This window comes from Nicrophorus vespilloides, unplaced genomic scaffold, assembly GCF_001412225.1.
Source record: "Nicrophorus vespilloides isolate i.1.1-1 unplaced genomic scaffold, Nicve_v1.0, whole genome shotgun sequence".
NCBI lineage: Eukaryota > Metazoa > Arthropoda > Insecta > Coleoptera > Silphidae > Nicrophorus > Nicrophorus vespilloides.
Window position 1 is genome coordinate 1,765 of NW_017096178.1, and position 17,359 is coordinate 19,123.

Genomic DNA, 17,359 nt, shown 5'->3' on the forward strand with positions numbered 1-17,359 from the left:
GTATGTACAATAATAAAAAAAAAAGGTTTCATCTTCCTTCCTTCAATCATTCATTCATTTATGAGAATCATTCCTTTAATTCTCTCCACACTTCACAATTATAAAGCTAAGATACTGGCAATCCGATCCCCTCATCGACTGTGCAGTAATTTCCAGGGGGTCGCAAGTACTCTTCTCCTTCTTCGTTCTTCGAAAAAAGAAAAGAACAACAACAACAAAAAAAAGAAACGAAATCACTTTTGATAAAATTTCGTTATTTCTTCTTTTTTCTTTTAATTATTTATATATAACACAGCAAACGATATATATGGATTTTTTTTTGTTGTTTTGTTTTATAAATATAATATTATATAATAGTTTAGTTTATTTTTTGCTTTTTTTTCTTCCAATGAATATTTCATTTCATCCTCTTCATATTTATGATACATTTAGCTATAATACAAGAATTTCTAATGAGTTTTAAAGTTAAAAAAAAAACACAGCAGTAGTAGTTTTCAGTGGCTCTCTCTCTCTCTCTCTCTCACAATCTTCGCTCTTCAATCTTGATCTTTCAGCAATCTTCTATGCTATCGCTTTGTAGTCACGTGTGTTTGTTTTGTTTTTTCTTTTGTTTTTGAGGTGTGGTCCACCTCGTCCTTCCATCATGGTCGTCGTGTCCATCGCCAACTCGATTCTCATCTCTTATGTTTTTTCTCTTCTTCTTTTCTTTTTTTTTTTGTCTTTCTCTCCTACAGCTGGTGTGTTATCACAGTATGCATTGCCCCGATCCACTCGTAGACTAGTTTGAAATAGGAACTTCGCGGTCGGCTCAGGCCGCCAGGCCCTCCCGACCCGGTGGCAGAAGGTCCTCGCGGTTGGTGGCGTCGCCGGCGCCCTTCCTCTCGAAGTGCAGGTCCCAGAGGCGCTCCGGTTCGCGGCTCGGCGGTCTCGACGACTGCTCACGATCCGGCGTTCCAGATTGCGATCGCAACGCGTCCACCGATCCAACGGACGTCGCCCCAGACGGGTATCCGAAACCCAGGAGGCCGCTGTACTTGCCGGCGCCGCCCAATCCGTTCTGAGGATTCTGTACCACTGAGATCTCGTTCAGCTGAAACAAATAAACAACACGTTAATAACAATATTCTTTTAAAACAAAAGTACAAGACCTTCCTGTATATCAATCGGTATACAGGAAGGTCTAATTTTCATTTTTAGAATTCGTAAAACAAGACTTTTCTGTATTCAATTGTTAATTGTTTTCATTTGTTGATCATTCATCAATTTGCATTTGGAATTCGTATTCCTGTATACCAATTGTCAAATTTATCTATTTCCATTCAAAATTCGTAAAGCAAGACTTTCCTATATACCTAATTGTTAAATTTGTTCATTTGTTAATTTGTTAATTTTTCATCAATTTCCATTTCGAATTCGTACATCAATCTTTCTTATTCCGATTCAATTGTCAAATTTGTTCATTTTAATCTAACTTCTTGTGTAAAATGCAAAAAACAAGCAGCGAATTCGTAAAACGAAAACAATCTGTATACTCGAACATCTGTCAAATCTGTCAACTGTTTAGCATCGTTTCTTATTTTCTTTAATGGATCGCGAAATGACAGCTGTCATCTTGTGTCAAATCGAAGTGAAATAGAACTACAAACAAATATGTGGTAGCAAAAAGTTGAGAAACGCTGAAATTGAAACGTTGAAAATTCGTAAATCAAAACCTTCCTGTATTCAATTGTCAAATTTGTTCATCTGTTGATCTTTCATCAATTATTATTTAAAATTCGTATTCCTGTATACCAATTCAATTGTCAAATTTATCAAAATTCGTAAAGCAAGACTTTCCTATATACCTATTGAATTGTTAAATTTGTTGATCTTTCATCAATTTCCATTTCGAATTCATAAATCAACCTTTCTGTATTTTGATTCAATTGTCAGATTTGTTCATTTTAAGCTAACTTCTTGTGTAAAATGCAAAAAACAAGCAGCGAATTCGTAAAACGAAAACAATCTGTCAACTGTCATATTTAGATTAACCTATATTCTTATAATGTCAATGGTTATCATAACTTGTTTAGCAGCGTTACCTATTTTCTTGAATGGATCGCAAAATGACAGCTGTCATCTTGTGTCAAAGCGAAGTGAAATAGAACTACAAAGTTTAGAAACGTTGAAAATTCGTAAATCAAGACCTTCCTGTATTCAATTATCAAATTTGTTCATTTGTTGATTTTTCATCAATTGCTATTTAGAATTCGTATTCCTGTATACTAATTCAATCGCCATTCAAAATTCGTAAAGCAAGACTTTCCTATATAAAATTGTTCCTATTAAATTGTTCAATTTGTTCATTTTTCATCAATTTCCATTTCAAATTTGTAGATCAACCTTTCTTATTCCGATTCAATTGTCAAATTTGTTCATTTTAAGCTAACTTCTTGTGTAAAATGCAAAAAACAAGCAGCGAATTCGTAAAACGAAAACAATCTGTCAACTGTCATATTTAGATTAACCTATATTCTTATAATGTCAATGGTTATCATAACTTGTTTAGCAGCGTTACCTATTTTCTTGAATGGATCGCAAAATGACAGCTGTCATCTTGTGTCAAAGCGAAGTGAAATAGAACTACAAAGTAAAAAAGTAGAGAAACGCTGAAATTGAAACGTTGAAAATTCATAAATCAAGATCTTCATGTATTCAATTATCAAATTTGTTCATTTGTTGATCTTTCATCAATTGCTATTTAATTCGTATTCCTGCATACTAATTCAATCGCCATTCAAAATTCGTAAAGCAAGACGTTCCTATATACTTATTCAATTGTTAAATTTGTTCATTTGTTGATCTTTCATCAATTTCCATTTCGAATTCGTACATCAATCTTTCTTATTCCGATTCAATTGTCAAATTTTCTCATTTTAAGCTAACTTCTTGTGTAAAATGCAAAAAACAAGCAGCGAATTCGGAAAACAAAATCAGTCTGTATACTCGAACATCTGTCAAATCTGTCAACTGTTATATTTATATTAACCTATCTTCTTATAATGTAAATGGTTATCATAACTTGTTTAGCAGCGTTTTTTATTTGCTTTAATGGATCGCGAAATGACAGCTGTCATCTTGTGTCAAAGCGGAGTGAAATAGAACTAACAACAAATATGTGGTAAAAAAAAGTTGAGAAACGCTGAAATTGAAACGTTGAAAATTCGTAAATCAATACCTTCCTGTATATCAATACGGTATACAGGAAGGTCTAATTTTCATTTTTAGAATTCGTAAAACAAGGCTTTTCTGTATTCAATTGTTAATTGTTTTGATTTGTTGATCATTCATCAATTTGCATTTGGAATTCGTATTCCTGTATACTAATTCAATTGTCAAATTTATCTATTTCCATTCAAAATTCGTAAAGCAAGACTTTCCTATATACCTATTAAATTGTTAAATTTGTTCATTTTTCATCAATTTCCATTTCAAATTAGTAGATCAACCTTTCTTATTCCGATTAAATTGTCAAATTTGTTCATTTTAAGCTAACTTCTTGTGTAAAATGCAAAAAACAAGCAGCGAATTCGTAAAACGAAAACAATCTGTATACTCGAATATCTGTCAAATCTGTCAACTGTCATATTTATGTTAACCTAACTTCTTATAATGTCTTATTTTTATAAAAAATATTTTGTCTTTTTTCAATAGTCTTCTATCTAATTCATGTTTTTGTTTTACTTATTTGACTTATTTGACAATTTACACGTCAAATTATTTACATTTGTTTTAAAATTCACCTAACCGGTTTGACATATGTCATTTGAAAATTATTAAGCAAATAAGCAAAAATTAAGATTTTTATCTTTTCTTAATGATAGAATCACGATGAGAAACGAAATTAGATCATTTCGTTTAATGAAACGACTGCTTTATATCAATTCAAACACTATAACATAGAAAAGCAATAAAACGTGTCGATAAAATGTTAATAAGAAACATTATAAATTTAGGTTAAAACCTGTGGAAAAATCTGTGGACAGTTTAAAGATTGTATCAAGAAAGAGAGTTTGTAACTAAAATTATTTAGATTAAATTTATGTAATGAATATGTATGATTTTTCTATTCTTTTGTAATTACAAAATATTTTCAATTAATTTTAATTAATACTGTTGAAATTAGAAAATGTCTTGAATATTGATTTAAAGAGAGAGAAGAAAAATGAAGATAAAGAAGATGAAAGAAAAATCAAAAAAGGCAATAAAATGAAACGAGAAAATGTTAATTGGAATTCTAATGAAAGTACAGAAAAGGAACCCAATTAGATAAAAAAAAATAGAAATGGAAATCTAATGGAATCTAATCTAATCCACTGAGATATTCGAAAAGCCATTAACACGGAGGGTCCAGGTCTCATTCGGATTCCGAAACATCATAACCATTCGCTTCAAGAACAACAATAATTCTTTCGATCTATTTCCAGATCAAAATGTGTGTGCGCTTTTAAATCTACATTTAAAGTTAGTTCATTTTATTCCATTTTTTTTTTTGTTTTGCCCAGAAATTTTTGTCTTCCTCGTCATTACGAACCAGAAGAAGGGAATGAAAAATGAAAAGAAAAGAAAAAAGAAATCGTCTCCCCCTTTTTGGATATAATTTACGATGGATTATATTTCTCGTACTCGTTTACTTTCCTTCCTCTCCGCTTTTATTTTTATGTTTTCTTTCTTTCCCTGTTCTCGCTCAAATTCGAGCTGCCCGAGTTTATAAATATAACACGAAAAATGAGAGATATTTCCATGGGTCTCTCTCTGCTCTGTTTGTCTTTTCCGTCGTCGTCTTTGGAATCTCCTCTCTTTTCGTATCTTTCGTTGGAAGGGAAAGAAATACTGGATGAACGCGTATAAATTAGTCCCGTTTTCTTCTTCATCTTCGCGAAATTAATTTTGGGACGATTTATACGAGATCGGAATTATCCTCTTCCTTTTTTTTTCGTGCTCGGATTTTACGATAAATTTTCAAACTGCATTTTCGACGACTTTTATCGTCGTACCAAAACCGTTTTCATCTTATAATTATAGAATTTACATCTGTTTAGCGAATGCAACTTTTCATCAAAAGAATTAGAATTAATTATTCGTAAATCAAGACTGTCCTGTATTCAATTGTTAAATTTGTTCATTTGTTGATCTTTCATCAATTTCCATTTACGAATTCGTAAATCAACCTTTCTGTATTTCGATTCAATTGTTAAATTTGTTATTTTAAGCTAACTTCTTGTGTAAAATGCAAAACAAGCAGCAAATTCGTAAAACGAAAACTATAGAATTATAGAATAATTATAGAATTTACATCTGTTTAGCGAATGCAACTTTTCATCAAAATAATTAGGAATTAATTATTCGTAAATCAAGACTGTCCTGTATTCAATTGTTAAATTTGTTCATTTGTTGATCTTTCATCAATTTCCATTTTCGAATTCGTAAATCAACCTTTCTGTATTTCGATTCAATTGTCAAATTTGTTATTTTAAGCTAACTTCTTGTGTAAAATGCAAAACAAGCAGCGAATTCGTTAAACGAAAACTATAGAATTATAGAATAATTATAGAATTTACATATGTTTAGCAAATGCAACTTTTCATCAAAAGAATTAGGAATTAATTATTCGTAAATCAAGACTGTCCTGTTTTCAATTGTCAAATTTGTTCATTTGTTGATCATTCATCAATTTCCATTTACGAATTCATAAATCAACCTTTCTGTATTTCGATTCAATTGTCAAATTTGTTATTTTTAGCTAACTTCTTGTGTAAAATGCAAAAAACAAGCAGCGAATTCGTAAATTATAGAATTTACATCTGTTTAGCAAATGCAACTTTTCATCAAAAGAATTAGAATTTATTATTGCAGATACTCATGTTTCAATTTATTCAAAACTTAATCAAATATGATGAAAATATTACAATTATTAAAAAAAAGTGTTTTCTTGATAGTTTAGAGATTCTTTGAAATTTTCATATAAATTTAAATATTTTTTTTGGAAAGAATTAATTTACAATGCTTCAATTATTCAACTTTATAAATTAAACTTAATAAAATAACATTTAAAGCCGTAGAATCAATAAAAAAAATGGAATAAAAATATTTTGATGCTAATTGGGTTGCATAAAAAGATTTATAACTCAGTCAAATTTGTTATTTTAAGCTAACTTCTTGTGTAAAATGCAAAAAACAAGCAGCGAATTCGTAAAACGAAAACTATAGAATTATAGAATAATTATAGAATTTACATCTGTTTAGCGAATGCAACTTTTCATCAAAATAATTAGAATTAATTATTGCAGACACTCATGTTTCAATTTATTCAAAACTTAATCAAATATAATGAAAATACTACAATTATTTAAAAAAAAAAGTGTTTAGAGATTCTTTGAAATTTTTATATAAATTTAAATATTTTTTTTCGAAAGAATCAATTTATAATGATTCAATTATTCAACTTTATAAATTAAACTTAATAAAATAACATTTAAAGCCGTAGAATCAATAAAAAATGGAATAAAGATATTTTGATGCTAATTGGGTTGCATAAAAAGATTTACATCTCAGGTATATTAATAAATATTTTCTTTGTGTTTCATAATTAATTAAGTTGTGATTGAAACAATTTGTACTTTGAGTTGAATAAATATTAATAATTGATATAAATATTATAAAGTAATTGAGATAATGTAGGAAATGCAGATGTAGTAAAATGTTGAATAGATGAAAAGAAAATAATGTCGGTTGGAAAAATTGATTATGTATTCAGACGTGGTTAATGGGACTCGAGGTCTGGTCTATTTCTTGTACGTTATTATTAGTAGCGTCGATTGCAGCAGTAAACTAACGTCGAGGTGAAAGGAAAATAATTGGAAGTGGAATTGAAGCTTCAATTATGTCCGGATGAGACGATGGTTTTCGTTGCGCTCATAGGAAGAAGTAACACACAGAAAAAACGATTTTTCTTTGCTTTTTGCTCAGGAATCGAAGATTGGGTCTAATCTATTATTGAGTGCGAGCGAACGAATTTGGGAATGGAAGTGAAACAGAGAAAGAGAGTTTTTCGATTTAAATTTATGATGCGCGTCTCGGTTTGCCGTCGTTTAATTTGAGTGTCTGGATGGTAGGAAGGAACGAGGAAATGGGGGTTATCGATCGATTAAATTTGGAGCGTATGTATTAAGTTTGAAGCGTACGAAAAGGTCAAAAGGTTAAAAATAGATGAGCGAAAAGGTGATTTGTTTTGTGCTTACCTTCTGCTGCATGCCGTTAAGGAACGGAGCCGGGAGGTACGGGTAGAAGAGATCGGGCCTCCGCTGAAGAAATTCTGAATCCTTGGGTGTCATGGGTATGGGTGGAAGGTCGAGGGACATGCGACGACCGCGCCGCGACGCCCCGTTGCTCCACATATGCGTGCCCATGTGCACCTGCAAACAAATAGACGAATTTTACATGCAGATCTGGTAGAAATCATCCTGAAATCATCCAACATCCTCACACATCCAATAACAAATATATTAGTCGTTGTTTCATCGTGTGTTAGTTAGTTACGAATGTAGAAGAAAGCGAAAGCGGCTAAAGCTGTTGTTCCCGATAGTTTTCATTTAGTTAGTTAGATGATGTTGATGATGAATGAGTTGTGTTGGTAATAATTAGAAGATTTTTGTAGTGGTTTTTCGTACCTTTAAGTTTCCCTTGGTGGTGAAGGCCTTCTGGCAGACGGTGCATCGGAACGGCTTATCCCCCGTATGTGTACGCATGTGTATCTGCAAGGCCGAACTGGACGAGAAGTTCTTATTACACACGTGGCACAAATGTTTATTGGCCTGCAAGCCTGCAAACACACACACAACACACGTGAGGCCCACAACCAGGCAATAGTTAGTGCAAGCATTATCACATCATATTCAGGTTTATTTTTGGTTAATCAATGAAATCTCCGCCGCCGCCTATTCATTCATTCATTCGTACGTACGTACATATTTGTACGTACGTACTTACAAACACACGCTGCAGTCGTTTGCAAATACATTCATTCTCTTTCTGCTTCCGTTTGATTAATTCGATCCTTTTTCGATTTTATTTACAAAGAAAACCAATGATATGTGTGATAGATGTTTGATTATACTTTTTTTTGAAGATTATCTTTTATACTTACTCGGCGGTCGCTTGGGGAGCGGCAGCTCGGCTTCTGGCGGTGCGCGTTTCGCTTCTTTGTGGGGCGGCTCGGATTGGGGCAGCTGCGTTGGCATAGGTTCGCATTCCTGCTGCTGCTGCTGTTGTTGTTGCTGCTGCTGCGGCGATGGTTGCGACAGCATCTCTCTTTCCCTCTGCTGCTGATGCTGTTGTTGTTGCTGTTGTTGTTGTTGTTGTTGTTGAGGTGGTGGTAGCGGTAGTGGAAGTTGCGGTTGCAGCGGCGGCGGCGGCGCTCCGTCGTCACCCTTATTATCGAACATGTGCTGCGGCATATCGCGGATCTTGTGCGTGAGCATGTGCTGCTTCATGTTGCCCTGAAAGAAGACGAAGAAGACGCGCCACGTGAGTAATGGTAAAGGAACGTCCAGACTCTAGCTAAATGAATTTAGAAGAGAGAAGTGGAATACCACTAGCAGCTTACCGCCAGTGAGCTCCAATGTAAGGCAGTGGCGTATCCAGGGCTCATTGGTAACGGGAATTTAGTAGGGAAATTCCTGCGAAGCGATGAGGGCGGTTTTCTTTTGCCGACCCTTACAGGCTCCGCTTCGTCCTGGATACGCCTCTGACCGCATACACAGTCCTGGAAATATACACAATACACGAATTGAAGGGACGAAAAATCAAAAAAAAAAAGTTACAAAAACACTGAATCAACCAACGACCATCAGATGATGATGATGATGATGTGATCGACGAAGGCGATGGCAGCAGCAATAAGAGAGTACAGAGAAACAAACAAAAAAGAAACAAACAAACGCTTCTTCTTTTTTTTTTGTTTTGTTTTATTTTGTATATATATATATATTAGTTTTGTTTTTTTTTTTGTTCGAGCAATAAAAATGGGGATTCTTAATCAAAAATAGACCACTTAGACGTTTGACATAACTCAGAGTTGGCGGCCGGCCAACAGTTAATTTGAGATGAGACAACTCACGTCGCCAGCTCTATTGTACGGCCGAGAATAACTCTCTGTTTCGGATTCGGAGAAAGACATCGGTCGCGATCGCAGAGTGATAGACTGATAGGTGTAGGTAGATTTGAAGATCGGGATGAACGCGCGCGCTCTGCGCTCTTTTACTGATTTTCCTCTCTCTGTGATTGTGCTTACCTTGGTTGAGAATCCTCGGTCGCAGACGGTGCACTTGAAGGGTCGCTCCTTGGTGTGGCTGCGGTAGTGGATCTCCAAAGCGGAATTGCAAGCGAACGTCTTGAAGCACAGGTTGCACGTCGTGTTTCCTCTCACTGCTGTAACATCAAAATATAATTAATATCAAATTGCTGGTGTTATTTCATGTATTAAGAAGACAAACCTCCTGGGCCGACTGCGAGACGGAGCGGACTGAACGCGGTGGACGACAACACCGATGATGTTAAGGACGATAGGGCCGAAGACATGAGCGGAGAACTTCCTTGACCTGGTGGCAGCAATCCGAACGAGGAGAATAATGATGGAGCGCCGGGACTAGGACCCGGACTGCTCGTGGCCGTCGTCGTCGGCGGTTGTTGTTGCTGATGTTGTTGCAGCTGCTGGCTGAGACTCTTCGGCGTCAGATCCAAAGCACCCAGCGAATTCGATTCAGATGGTGTCGGGCTGTTGGCTTGATGCGACGAAGGCGGTCGTGGAATCTTAAAATAAACAATTTAATTGTTGTTGGTGAGTTTTTATGTTGACAATCTTACCTGGACGGGGTTGATTTGGTTGGGCGACGACCTGATGTGGTCTGAACTGCCGGGGCTGGTGAGGCCGGACTGTGTGGGCGATTTCTCTCCGTTCTGGACGATCGGAGAGGTGGATGGTGCCGTCCTGCAGAGATCCTCGTTGGAGTAGCTTAAGCCGGAGATGCTCATCTGGTGGGCGGCGATTGCGGCGGCTGTCGTCTGATGCTGCTGATGAAGGTGCAGATCTCCGCCACCGCCTGGCGACGTCGTGAACGACAAATTATGCTCAGAGTTGCTCATCATGTCGTCGTCATCGTCGTCGTCGTCGTCCATCATGAAGTCTTCGGCTTTCATATCCTCCATCTTCATGTTGAGCGGGAATCCGCCGGGGCCGAGGGGCGAGAGGCCGGGCACCTGGAAGCCCTGGCTCAGGAATGAGTGTATGGAGTTGGGTAGAGGCGGGAATCCTCCTGGAGACGGGAAGTCTTTCACTTCGGCTGCTTGAATCTGCTCCGGCGTCAGATCCGTGGGTTCTCCGGTGTGCAGCCTGATGTGCTGCTGCAGCACCAGAGCATTCGTGAACTTCTTGTGGCAAACGGGGCACTGGTGGAGGACACGCATCGGCGGTTTAGCCCTGTGCACGCCCATGTGCGTCTTCAGGTTGCCTTTGGTGGTGAAAGCCCGTCCGCAGATCTTGCATTTGAACGGTCTCTCCCCCGTGTGCGTGCGGTAGTGCATCTGCAGGGCGCTCTTGCACGATAACACCCGGTGGCAGATCACGCACTGGTTCGGATCGGACAACTTGTGCTCGATGTTGTCGACGAGCTGCTGCAGTTTACTAGTCTCCGACGTTTTGGTCACTTCGATGAGACTCTCCCAGGAGTTGTCGTTGCTTCCGGGTCTCGGCAATAAATTGGCGTAGATGGCTGGATCTCTGGCCGGATCAGCGAGCGGGGTCGTCGGAAAAGGTCCTAAACTACCCGAGGATGTGCTGCTCGGCGGTGAAGACGCCGCATGTCCGAATGGGAAGTTGGCGGGCAAACGTTGGCCCGTCGAAATACTTAACGGTAAAGTGATGGAGTTGCTTTTGTTGGAGAGGTTCTCCGGTTCATCCTGCATGTTCTCCGTCTGCTCGGCTCCGGGGCTGCGGTTCTCCAGCAGCTCCTCGTTGCTGTATTTGCTGTCTATACTGCACTCGTCGTATGGTACGGGCGATGGAAAACGTTCCTGCTCCTGCTCTTGCTCCATCTCCGTATCCATCTCCTGTTTCGGTGTGATATCGGCGATGTCCTCCACCTCTTCTCGTTTACTATCATCCATGATCTCAGTCTTGCAACTTCTGGCTTCAGGCGTCGGTGATCGCGGCGGTTTGCTCAAGTTCTCCGGGACTTCTTGCTCCTCTCGCTTGAGGAGAAAGGGATGCGGCGGAAATAATCTTGGAGCTTCCTGCGGCCGGTGCGGAGAATGCGGTATTCTGCTGCTGTTGTTGTTGTTCATCATCTCTTGCTGAGGCTGAGGTCGGTAGAGCGGCATAGATGTGGGTGGAAAGGGATGCGTCGGTGGAAATGCCATATGCGGCGGAGGATGTGGCGGTCCTCCAGGTGAAAGAGACGGTTGCTGACCCAACTGCGCCAGCAGCGGTGGATGGTACTTGTCCAGATGCTCGGGGATGGGGTTCGGGTTCATTTTGATATGGGGAAACTTGGAGCTGTGCCTCTGGAAGTGGACCTTCAGGTTGCCTTTGGTGGTGAACCGGCTGCCGCAGACGTTGCACTTGAACGGGCGCTCCCCGGTGTGGGAGCGGATATGTATTTGTAGCGCAGAGTCCGAGCCGAAGACTTTTCCGCAGTACCGGCATCTGTGTTTGAAGAAGGGCTCGTTCCTGCCCTTCGAGTCGTACGGGGATAGAGAGCCTTTGCTTTTGCGGAACGCCAACTCGTCGGCTAAGTTCGTGGCGAGAAGACCTTGGCTGGCGTTGTCGAGAACCTCCTGCGCTCTCTTCTGGAGCATCTCCAGCGTGTTGGGTTCATCCATCGATGGAGGTGGCTCGTTGTTGTGGGTGATGATGGTCGAGGCGAGGGAGGCTGATATGGAACATAACGGGGGTTGTATTTGGGGAGGTAGAGATGAGGACATCGGTATGACCTCCGTGGGGATGTGTTCCACTGGAGGCGGAGGTTGCTGATGCATCGGCTGGGAGATGGGTGGCGGCAGCGCCGGGGTCGGTTCCCTCGATGTGGGCATCAGCTGTTGACTCGCCGGGGGCGGCAGAACCGGCATAACCTGGGGTTGCGGCGGTGGCGAATCCGCCACCAGCGGTTCCGAGTCGTTCTCGTGCGTCGTCGTCGATGCCGGACTTCCTGGTTTATTGATGGACAGCTGCTGCTGCAGTTGATTGATGAGCTGCAGCTGTAACACTTGCTGATGCTGGAGGGTGAAGAGCGTCGACTGTAACACTGCGAGCTCCTGGAGGGCGGCCTCGTTGTTCTCGTTGTTTGCCATCGCGGTCGCAGCGAACTGCGCTACAGCAACTTTGGTGTTCTGGAGCGCTTCCAACGTGACGTGACCACCTGGTGCCGGCACTGGAAACGGGAATCCGACTGGAGGTCCACCGGACGTCTCGTCACCCGGTGGACCGTCGTCGACGCTGTTGTTGTTGGCCGCATCCTGTCGATGCCGTCGCATCCGCTCCAATCGTTTACCGCCGTTCTCGTCGTCTTCCTCCTCTTCGTCGTCGTCCTCGGATACGACCATATCTTCTGGATCGGAATGCGCGGGTTCTTCGTGTTTCTTCGCTTTCAGCGCGCACTCGATCTTGTGGGTGAGGAACTCTTGGACGTCCGTGAACTGCTCCTGACAGCGCGGACACATCAGAGCTCCGCGGAACTGGAGCTCTTCCTCTGGTGACACCTCCTCCTCCTCCACCGCCAGTATCGATTCGCCTGCAAAAAAGTTGCGTTTAAGAATCGATGCCATTGCTGTGCGGACGATTATGGGTCGTTATGATGATACAATGCGCTCTTGGTCTAGGGTATGCATTCGGGTCGGCGGTCGCGCACGGACTGAACGTAACACGAAGAGAAAAAGAGAGAGAGACGAGGATGCGTTGGTTGGATATTATTAAATGAAATATGAAATTTCGTGCCGTTGGTGGGGGTAAACAGAACATGAAGAAGAAGAAGAAGACCCTTTCCAAAACCCAACGCAACCCCCCACCCTTTCCATCACCTCCTACTCCTCGGAACAACGAAACATAGAGTGATGAATATAAGATCGAAGGGGGTCGGATTTGAGCAGGCGCGACGCTCCTATGACAAAGTGGGTCTTGCGATGTTCGAGCCAGCCACAGACCCGGTTATGACAGCTGGGCGGGGCCAAACCCACATTCATAACTATATATATAGAGATATGTATGAGAGAAGGCACTTGTTGCAAGTCCCTAATCCCCGCCCATCCATATTCACGCCCATAATTTCATATCCATAACGCGGAGACTTGCCTCTCCTTGGCCAATCAAAACGCGCACCCTCCCACCAACACGACAATAGTCACCGCCGCCTCCGAAAACTACCACCACCACCACTACCACCAACCCCTCGACGAACGCAAACTAAATACAAATCATCCCGAATTAAATTAAAACCGATCGATTCTAACTTTCATCGAAAAACAAACTTTATATATATATATATAATATATAAATCTATATTATTATTTTTTTTAATTAGTCACCGCATCATTTAAAATCGTAAACGAATAGAATTAAAAAGAAAAACAGTTACATTGTATCATTTAGGTTCGTTAGTGTCAAGGCAATTTAGTCTGGTCGTCATAAATAGACGTCGCGGTCTTTTCTGAATGTGCAGACGACGAAGACCAGCACGTGCACGCATGAATTAGGGTTCATCATATTGAGATATATTTATCTGGCGCTCGCTTTCATACAGACACACATAAACATACGTACATTCACACACATATATTGGAGAATATAAAGAGGTGCACAGCAGCAGCAGCAGCACGCACGCAGCCGAGGGTCGTCGTCTGACAGACAAATGGCCCAAAGTCCCGCTGATGGAAGCGCTTCCGTTTTCCACAAAGCTGGAAACAGCCTGTTGTCATATGTTTGCGGCGAACCCCTCCGCCGTCCCGCGCAATATTTAACGTCGCTTCCTGTTCATCATCATCATCCCCCCACACACCCCAAATTGCCTTCACTTCTATCTTTCACTCAATCTCTACGCATTATTTAGTATTTGTATTATTCTTAGAAGTAGCTATGGCAAACACGCATCAAAAACAACTGAAGTTAAAGAAAAAGTAGAAACGCATTGCAGCACGCGCTTCCCAAATTAAAAAAATAACATCTTTTGAAATCTTCGAAATTGATTTAAAAATGATTATAGCACTCACTTAATTTACTAATTAATCTGAGTAATTAATCTCACTCTCAATCTGTACGCATTATTTAGTATTTGTATTATTATTAGAGGTAGCTATGGCAAACACGCATCAAAAACAACTGAAGTTAAAGAAAAAGTAGAAACGCATCGCAGCACGCGCTTCCCAAATTAAAAAATAACATCTTTTGAAATTGATTTAAAAATGATTATAGTACTCACTTAATTTACTAATTAATCTGAGTAATTAATCTCACTCCCAATCTGTACGCATTATTTAGTATTTGTATTATTATTATTAGAGGTAGCTATGGCAAACACGCATCAAAAACAACAGAAGTTAAAGAAAAAGTAGAAACGCATCGCAGCACGCGCTTCCCAAATTGAAAGAAACAAAATACACTCAAACATCTTTTGAAGTCTTTAAAATGTACACTTGATTTACTAATTAATCTGAATAATTAATAAAACAATTTAAAATTTTTTATAAAAGTTTCTTTTGTATATATATTAATTAATTAATAATAATTGATGGTGATTCGATGGGATGTTGCGTGTTATAGTATAATTTGAGATAAATGCGAGGGTGGAAGTAGAAGGACTCTCAGATTCGGAGTGGCGAAACGGTTTTGGAGGAGCGAAAGCCAGCTGAGCGAAATCAATAACCCATTAACTTTAGTTCAGCTACGAATGGGGGAGGTTGCGGGGACGAGGGAGGGTTTTTTTTTTTTTGTTTCGGACAGATGCTCGATCAGCGATAAATCCCGGTTAAAAAGTCGCTCGCATTTGTCAAAACGGACAAATGTTACGTCATAATGGGTCACATAGGATGACCATTCATTCTGTCTGTCGGTCAGCAAAGGTACAGTTTGCGTGGGCAGATGCCGACGTCGGGTTTTTATTATTATTGCCTCTCTTTCTGTGTCCCCATGATCATCTAATGCAAACGTTATTTCATCGCATTGTGATCTGCACACACACAGAGAGAGAGAACGACGCAATGTTAGTAATAGTCTGGTAGTGCAGGCAGCGGTAGTAGTTATAGAAGCTACCTGGCGTAATCCAGTACATATTTAGGACACACAAAACCCGGCACAGCTTATAGCCCGATGACATTACAATGACATAAATATAGATGCTGTTTGTCTTTCGAACATTCAAACCCGTATTATTATTATGAGTACTTGGATCTTTGCCTATGCGGTCATCGCAGGTAGCCTAGGAAAATACGACTCGGATAAACATCTCGCATTACATTGCATTTACATTCAAGTAAATGACATAAAAGAGCACGACAAACGGACGACAAATTTGCTGCGGTGAAAGAAAGGGAAGTAGTGTAGTTGCAGCACAATCTCATTCACTCACTCACTCACATACACACATTCTCTTCCATTTCACTTGCACGCACGCTTCATCCACGCTATATACTAAACTCTCTCACAAGATAAAAGAAGTACGAGTTTTGCTGAAAAGGGAGGGCACAATAAATATAATTATTTGCTCAAGTCTTTCATCCCTTCTATCATATCCACTACAACAAAAAAAAAACACAAACCCTAAAACGAAAGTACATACGCAAACACTAAACGTCTTCAAGCTTTCTTGAAACCCATTGTTATCATCGAGTATAATACTACTACAACTCTCTTCGCATTGTTTCGTTGCGGCCAATTTATGTGCATCACATTTTAAAATCTTTCCACTTTTCCCATAATAATAATAATAGTTTTAATGGCATTATAAAAAAAAAAATAAAAAACCTTTGGCCGTAAATATTTATTGACCTTTCGAACCGCAACGTTTACAACGTTTTCAATTAAGAAATTTATCAAAAGTTTATTGTTCGTCGACGATCCATCATTTAGTTTCGAAACGAAATTTTCCCTTCTCGACTTTGGAAAGGTTTGTATGTATATTGAACGTTGCACCGCGAGGCGAATCCATAAATACACCTTTTAATTTACATTCAATAAATAAGTTAATCGGAGATTTAACGACTGCCTTTTACTGCTCCCAATGCTGATTTAACAATCCGTGTACCTCGCACAAACCAGTTTATGACTACAATATTATTATTATTATTATCATCATCATCAAAAACGATTAGATTATAATAAAATAATCAAATTGAACAATTCACATTAGATTTAATCATTTAACAAAAAGTTTAACAGTTTGAAATTTTCACTAAAATGTTAAATTTGTTTAATTAATAAATGATTAAACTATAGTTTTTAAAGACAATTCCATACAAAAATTAAGTTGAATTCTTTACGAAGGAATAATCGCATCGGAAAATCTTAATTAAGGCATGAAAATTGGAATGCCTTGGAAAAAAAAAAGTGAAAAAAAAAAGAAGAGAGAGCGCGCGCCTACTTAGCGATGATCCTTAGATAATGTGACAAAAGAGGATGGAAGAAGCAACAGCAGACAGGTATATCTTTCGTACACTTAAGCACGGATATTTAAGATAAGAGATTGCCATGAAGCGGAGACGCGGATTCGGGTGGGTGTCCTTCGTGCGCGAAGGGGGATTCACCGACGTCTTGTCTATTTTCGGCGCGAAGAACCAAGAGCAAGAAGAAGCGAAAGATCGCTATTACAACTTGAACTTGAATTCCCTAAACACTATTTTTAGAGGCACAAAACTTATGCGCCACTTTTCCCACCAACAAAAAAAAAAAAAAGGAGAGATCTTCAAATTCCACTAAAGTTGTCTGCGCATTTAAATTCACTTGAGAATCTTAAGATAATCCAAAAACTGAAGAAATTCTGTAATTTTCGACAATAAATTTCCTTTGTGATAAACATTATTTCTGATTTAACGTTAAAGCGACGTTTTTTCTTTTTTTTTTTTTAATCCGTCGAAATATATTTGCGGAATTACACAAAAAAAAAACAGAGGAGAGAGCAAAAGTATTTTGGCATGTTTTCAAGCCTAAATAACGCTCGCAAAATATGCAAGTATTTAAGTTATTCGACAAAAACATACGTTTTTATTTGTTGTTGTCGTTGTTTCGTGTGTTGTAGTTTCGAAACGGTAGTTATTATGAGCGTGTTCAACAAATTTCATC

The 17,359-nt window shown here is 39.2% G+C and overlaps 1 protein-coding gene across 4 annotated transcripts; it reads right to left on the reverse strand.

Moving 5' to 3' along the window:
* Positions 1-386: 386 nt before the first annotated feature.
* Positions 387-12,844, reverse strand: LOC108569912 (homeotic protein spalt-major-like). 4 transcript variants are annotated; one of them, XM_017931669.1, is made up of 8 exons: positions 9,904-12,844; positions 9,534-9,849; positions 9,332-9,468; positions 8,645-8,803; positions 8,186-8,537; positions 7,710-7,861; positions 7,281-7,454; positions 387-1,090 (listed from the first exon to the last, which is right to left on the reverse strand). In XM_017931669.1, exons 1-8 carry the CDS (start codon positions 12,751-12,753, stop codon positions 809-811), a joined length of 4,422 nt encoding a protein of 1,473 aa, XP_017787158.1. In that variant the 5' UTR covers positions 12,754-12,844; the 3' UTR covers positions 387-808. The 4 variants fall into 4 exon arrangements, with proteins under 4 accessions (XP_017787158.1, XP_017787159.1, XP_017787161.1 ...); XM_017931670.1 differs by lacking the exon at positions 8,645-8,803; XM_017931671.1 differs by lacking the exon at positions 7,710-7,861 and having other exon boundaries at positions 1,016-1,090.
* Between the last annotated feature and the right edge of the window lie 4,515 nt (positions 12,845-17,359).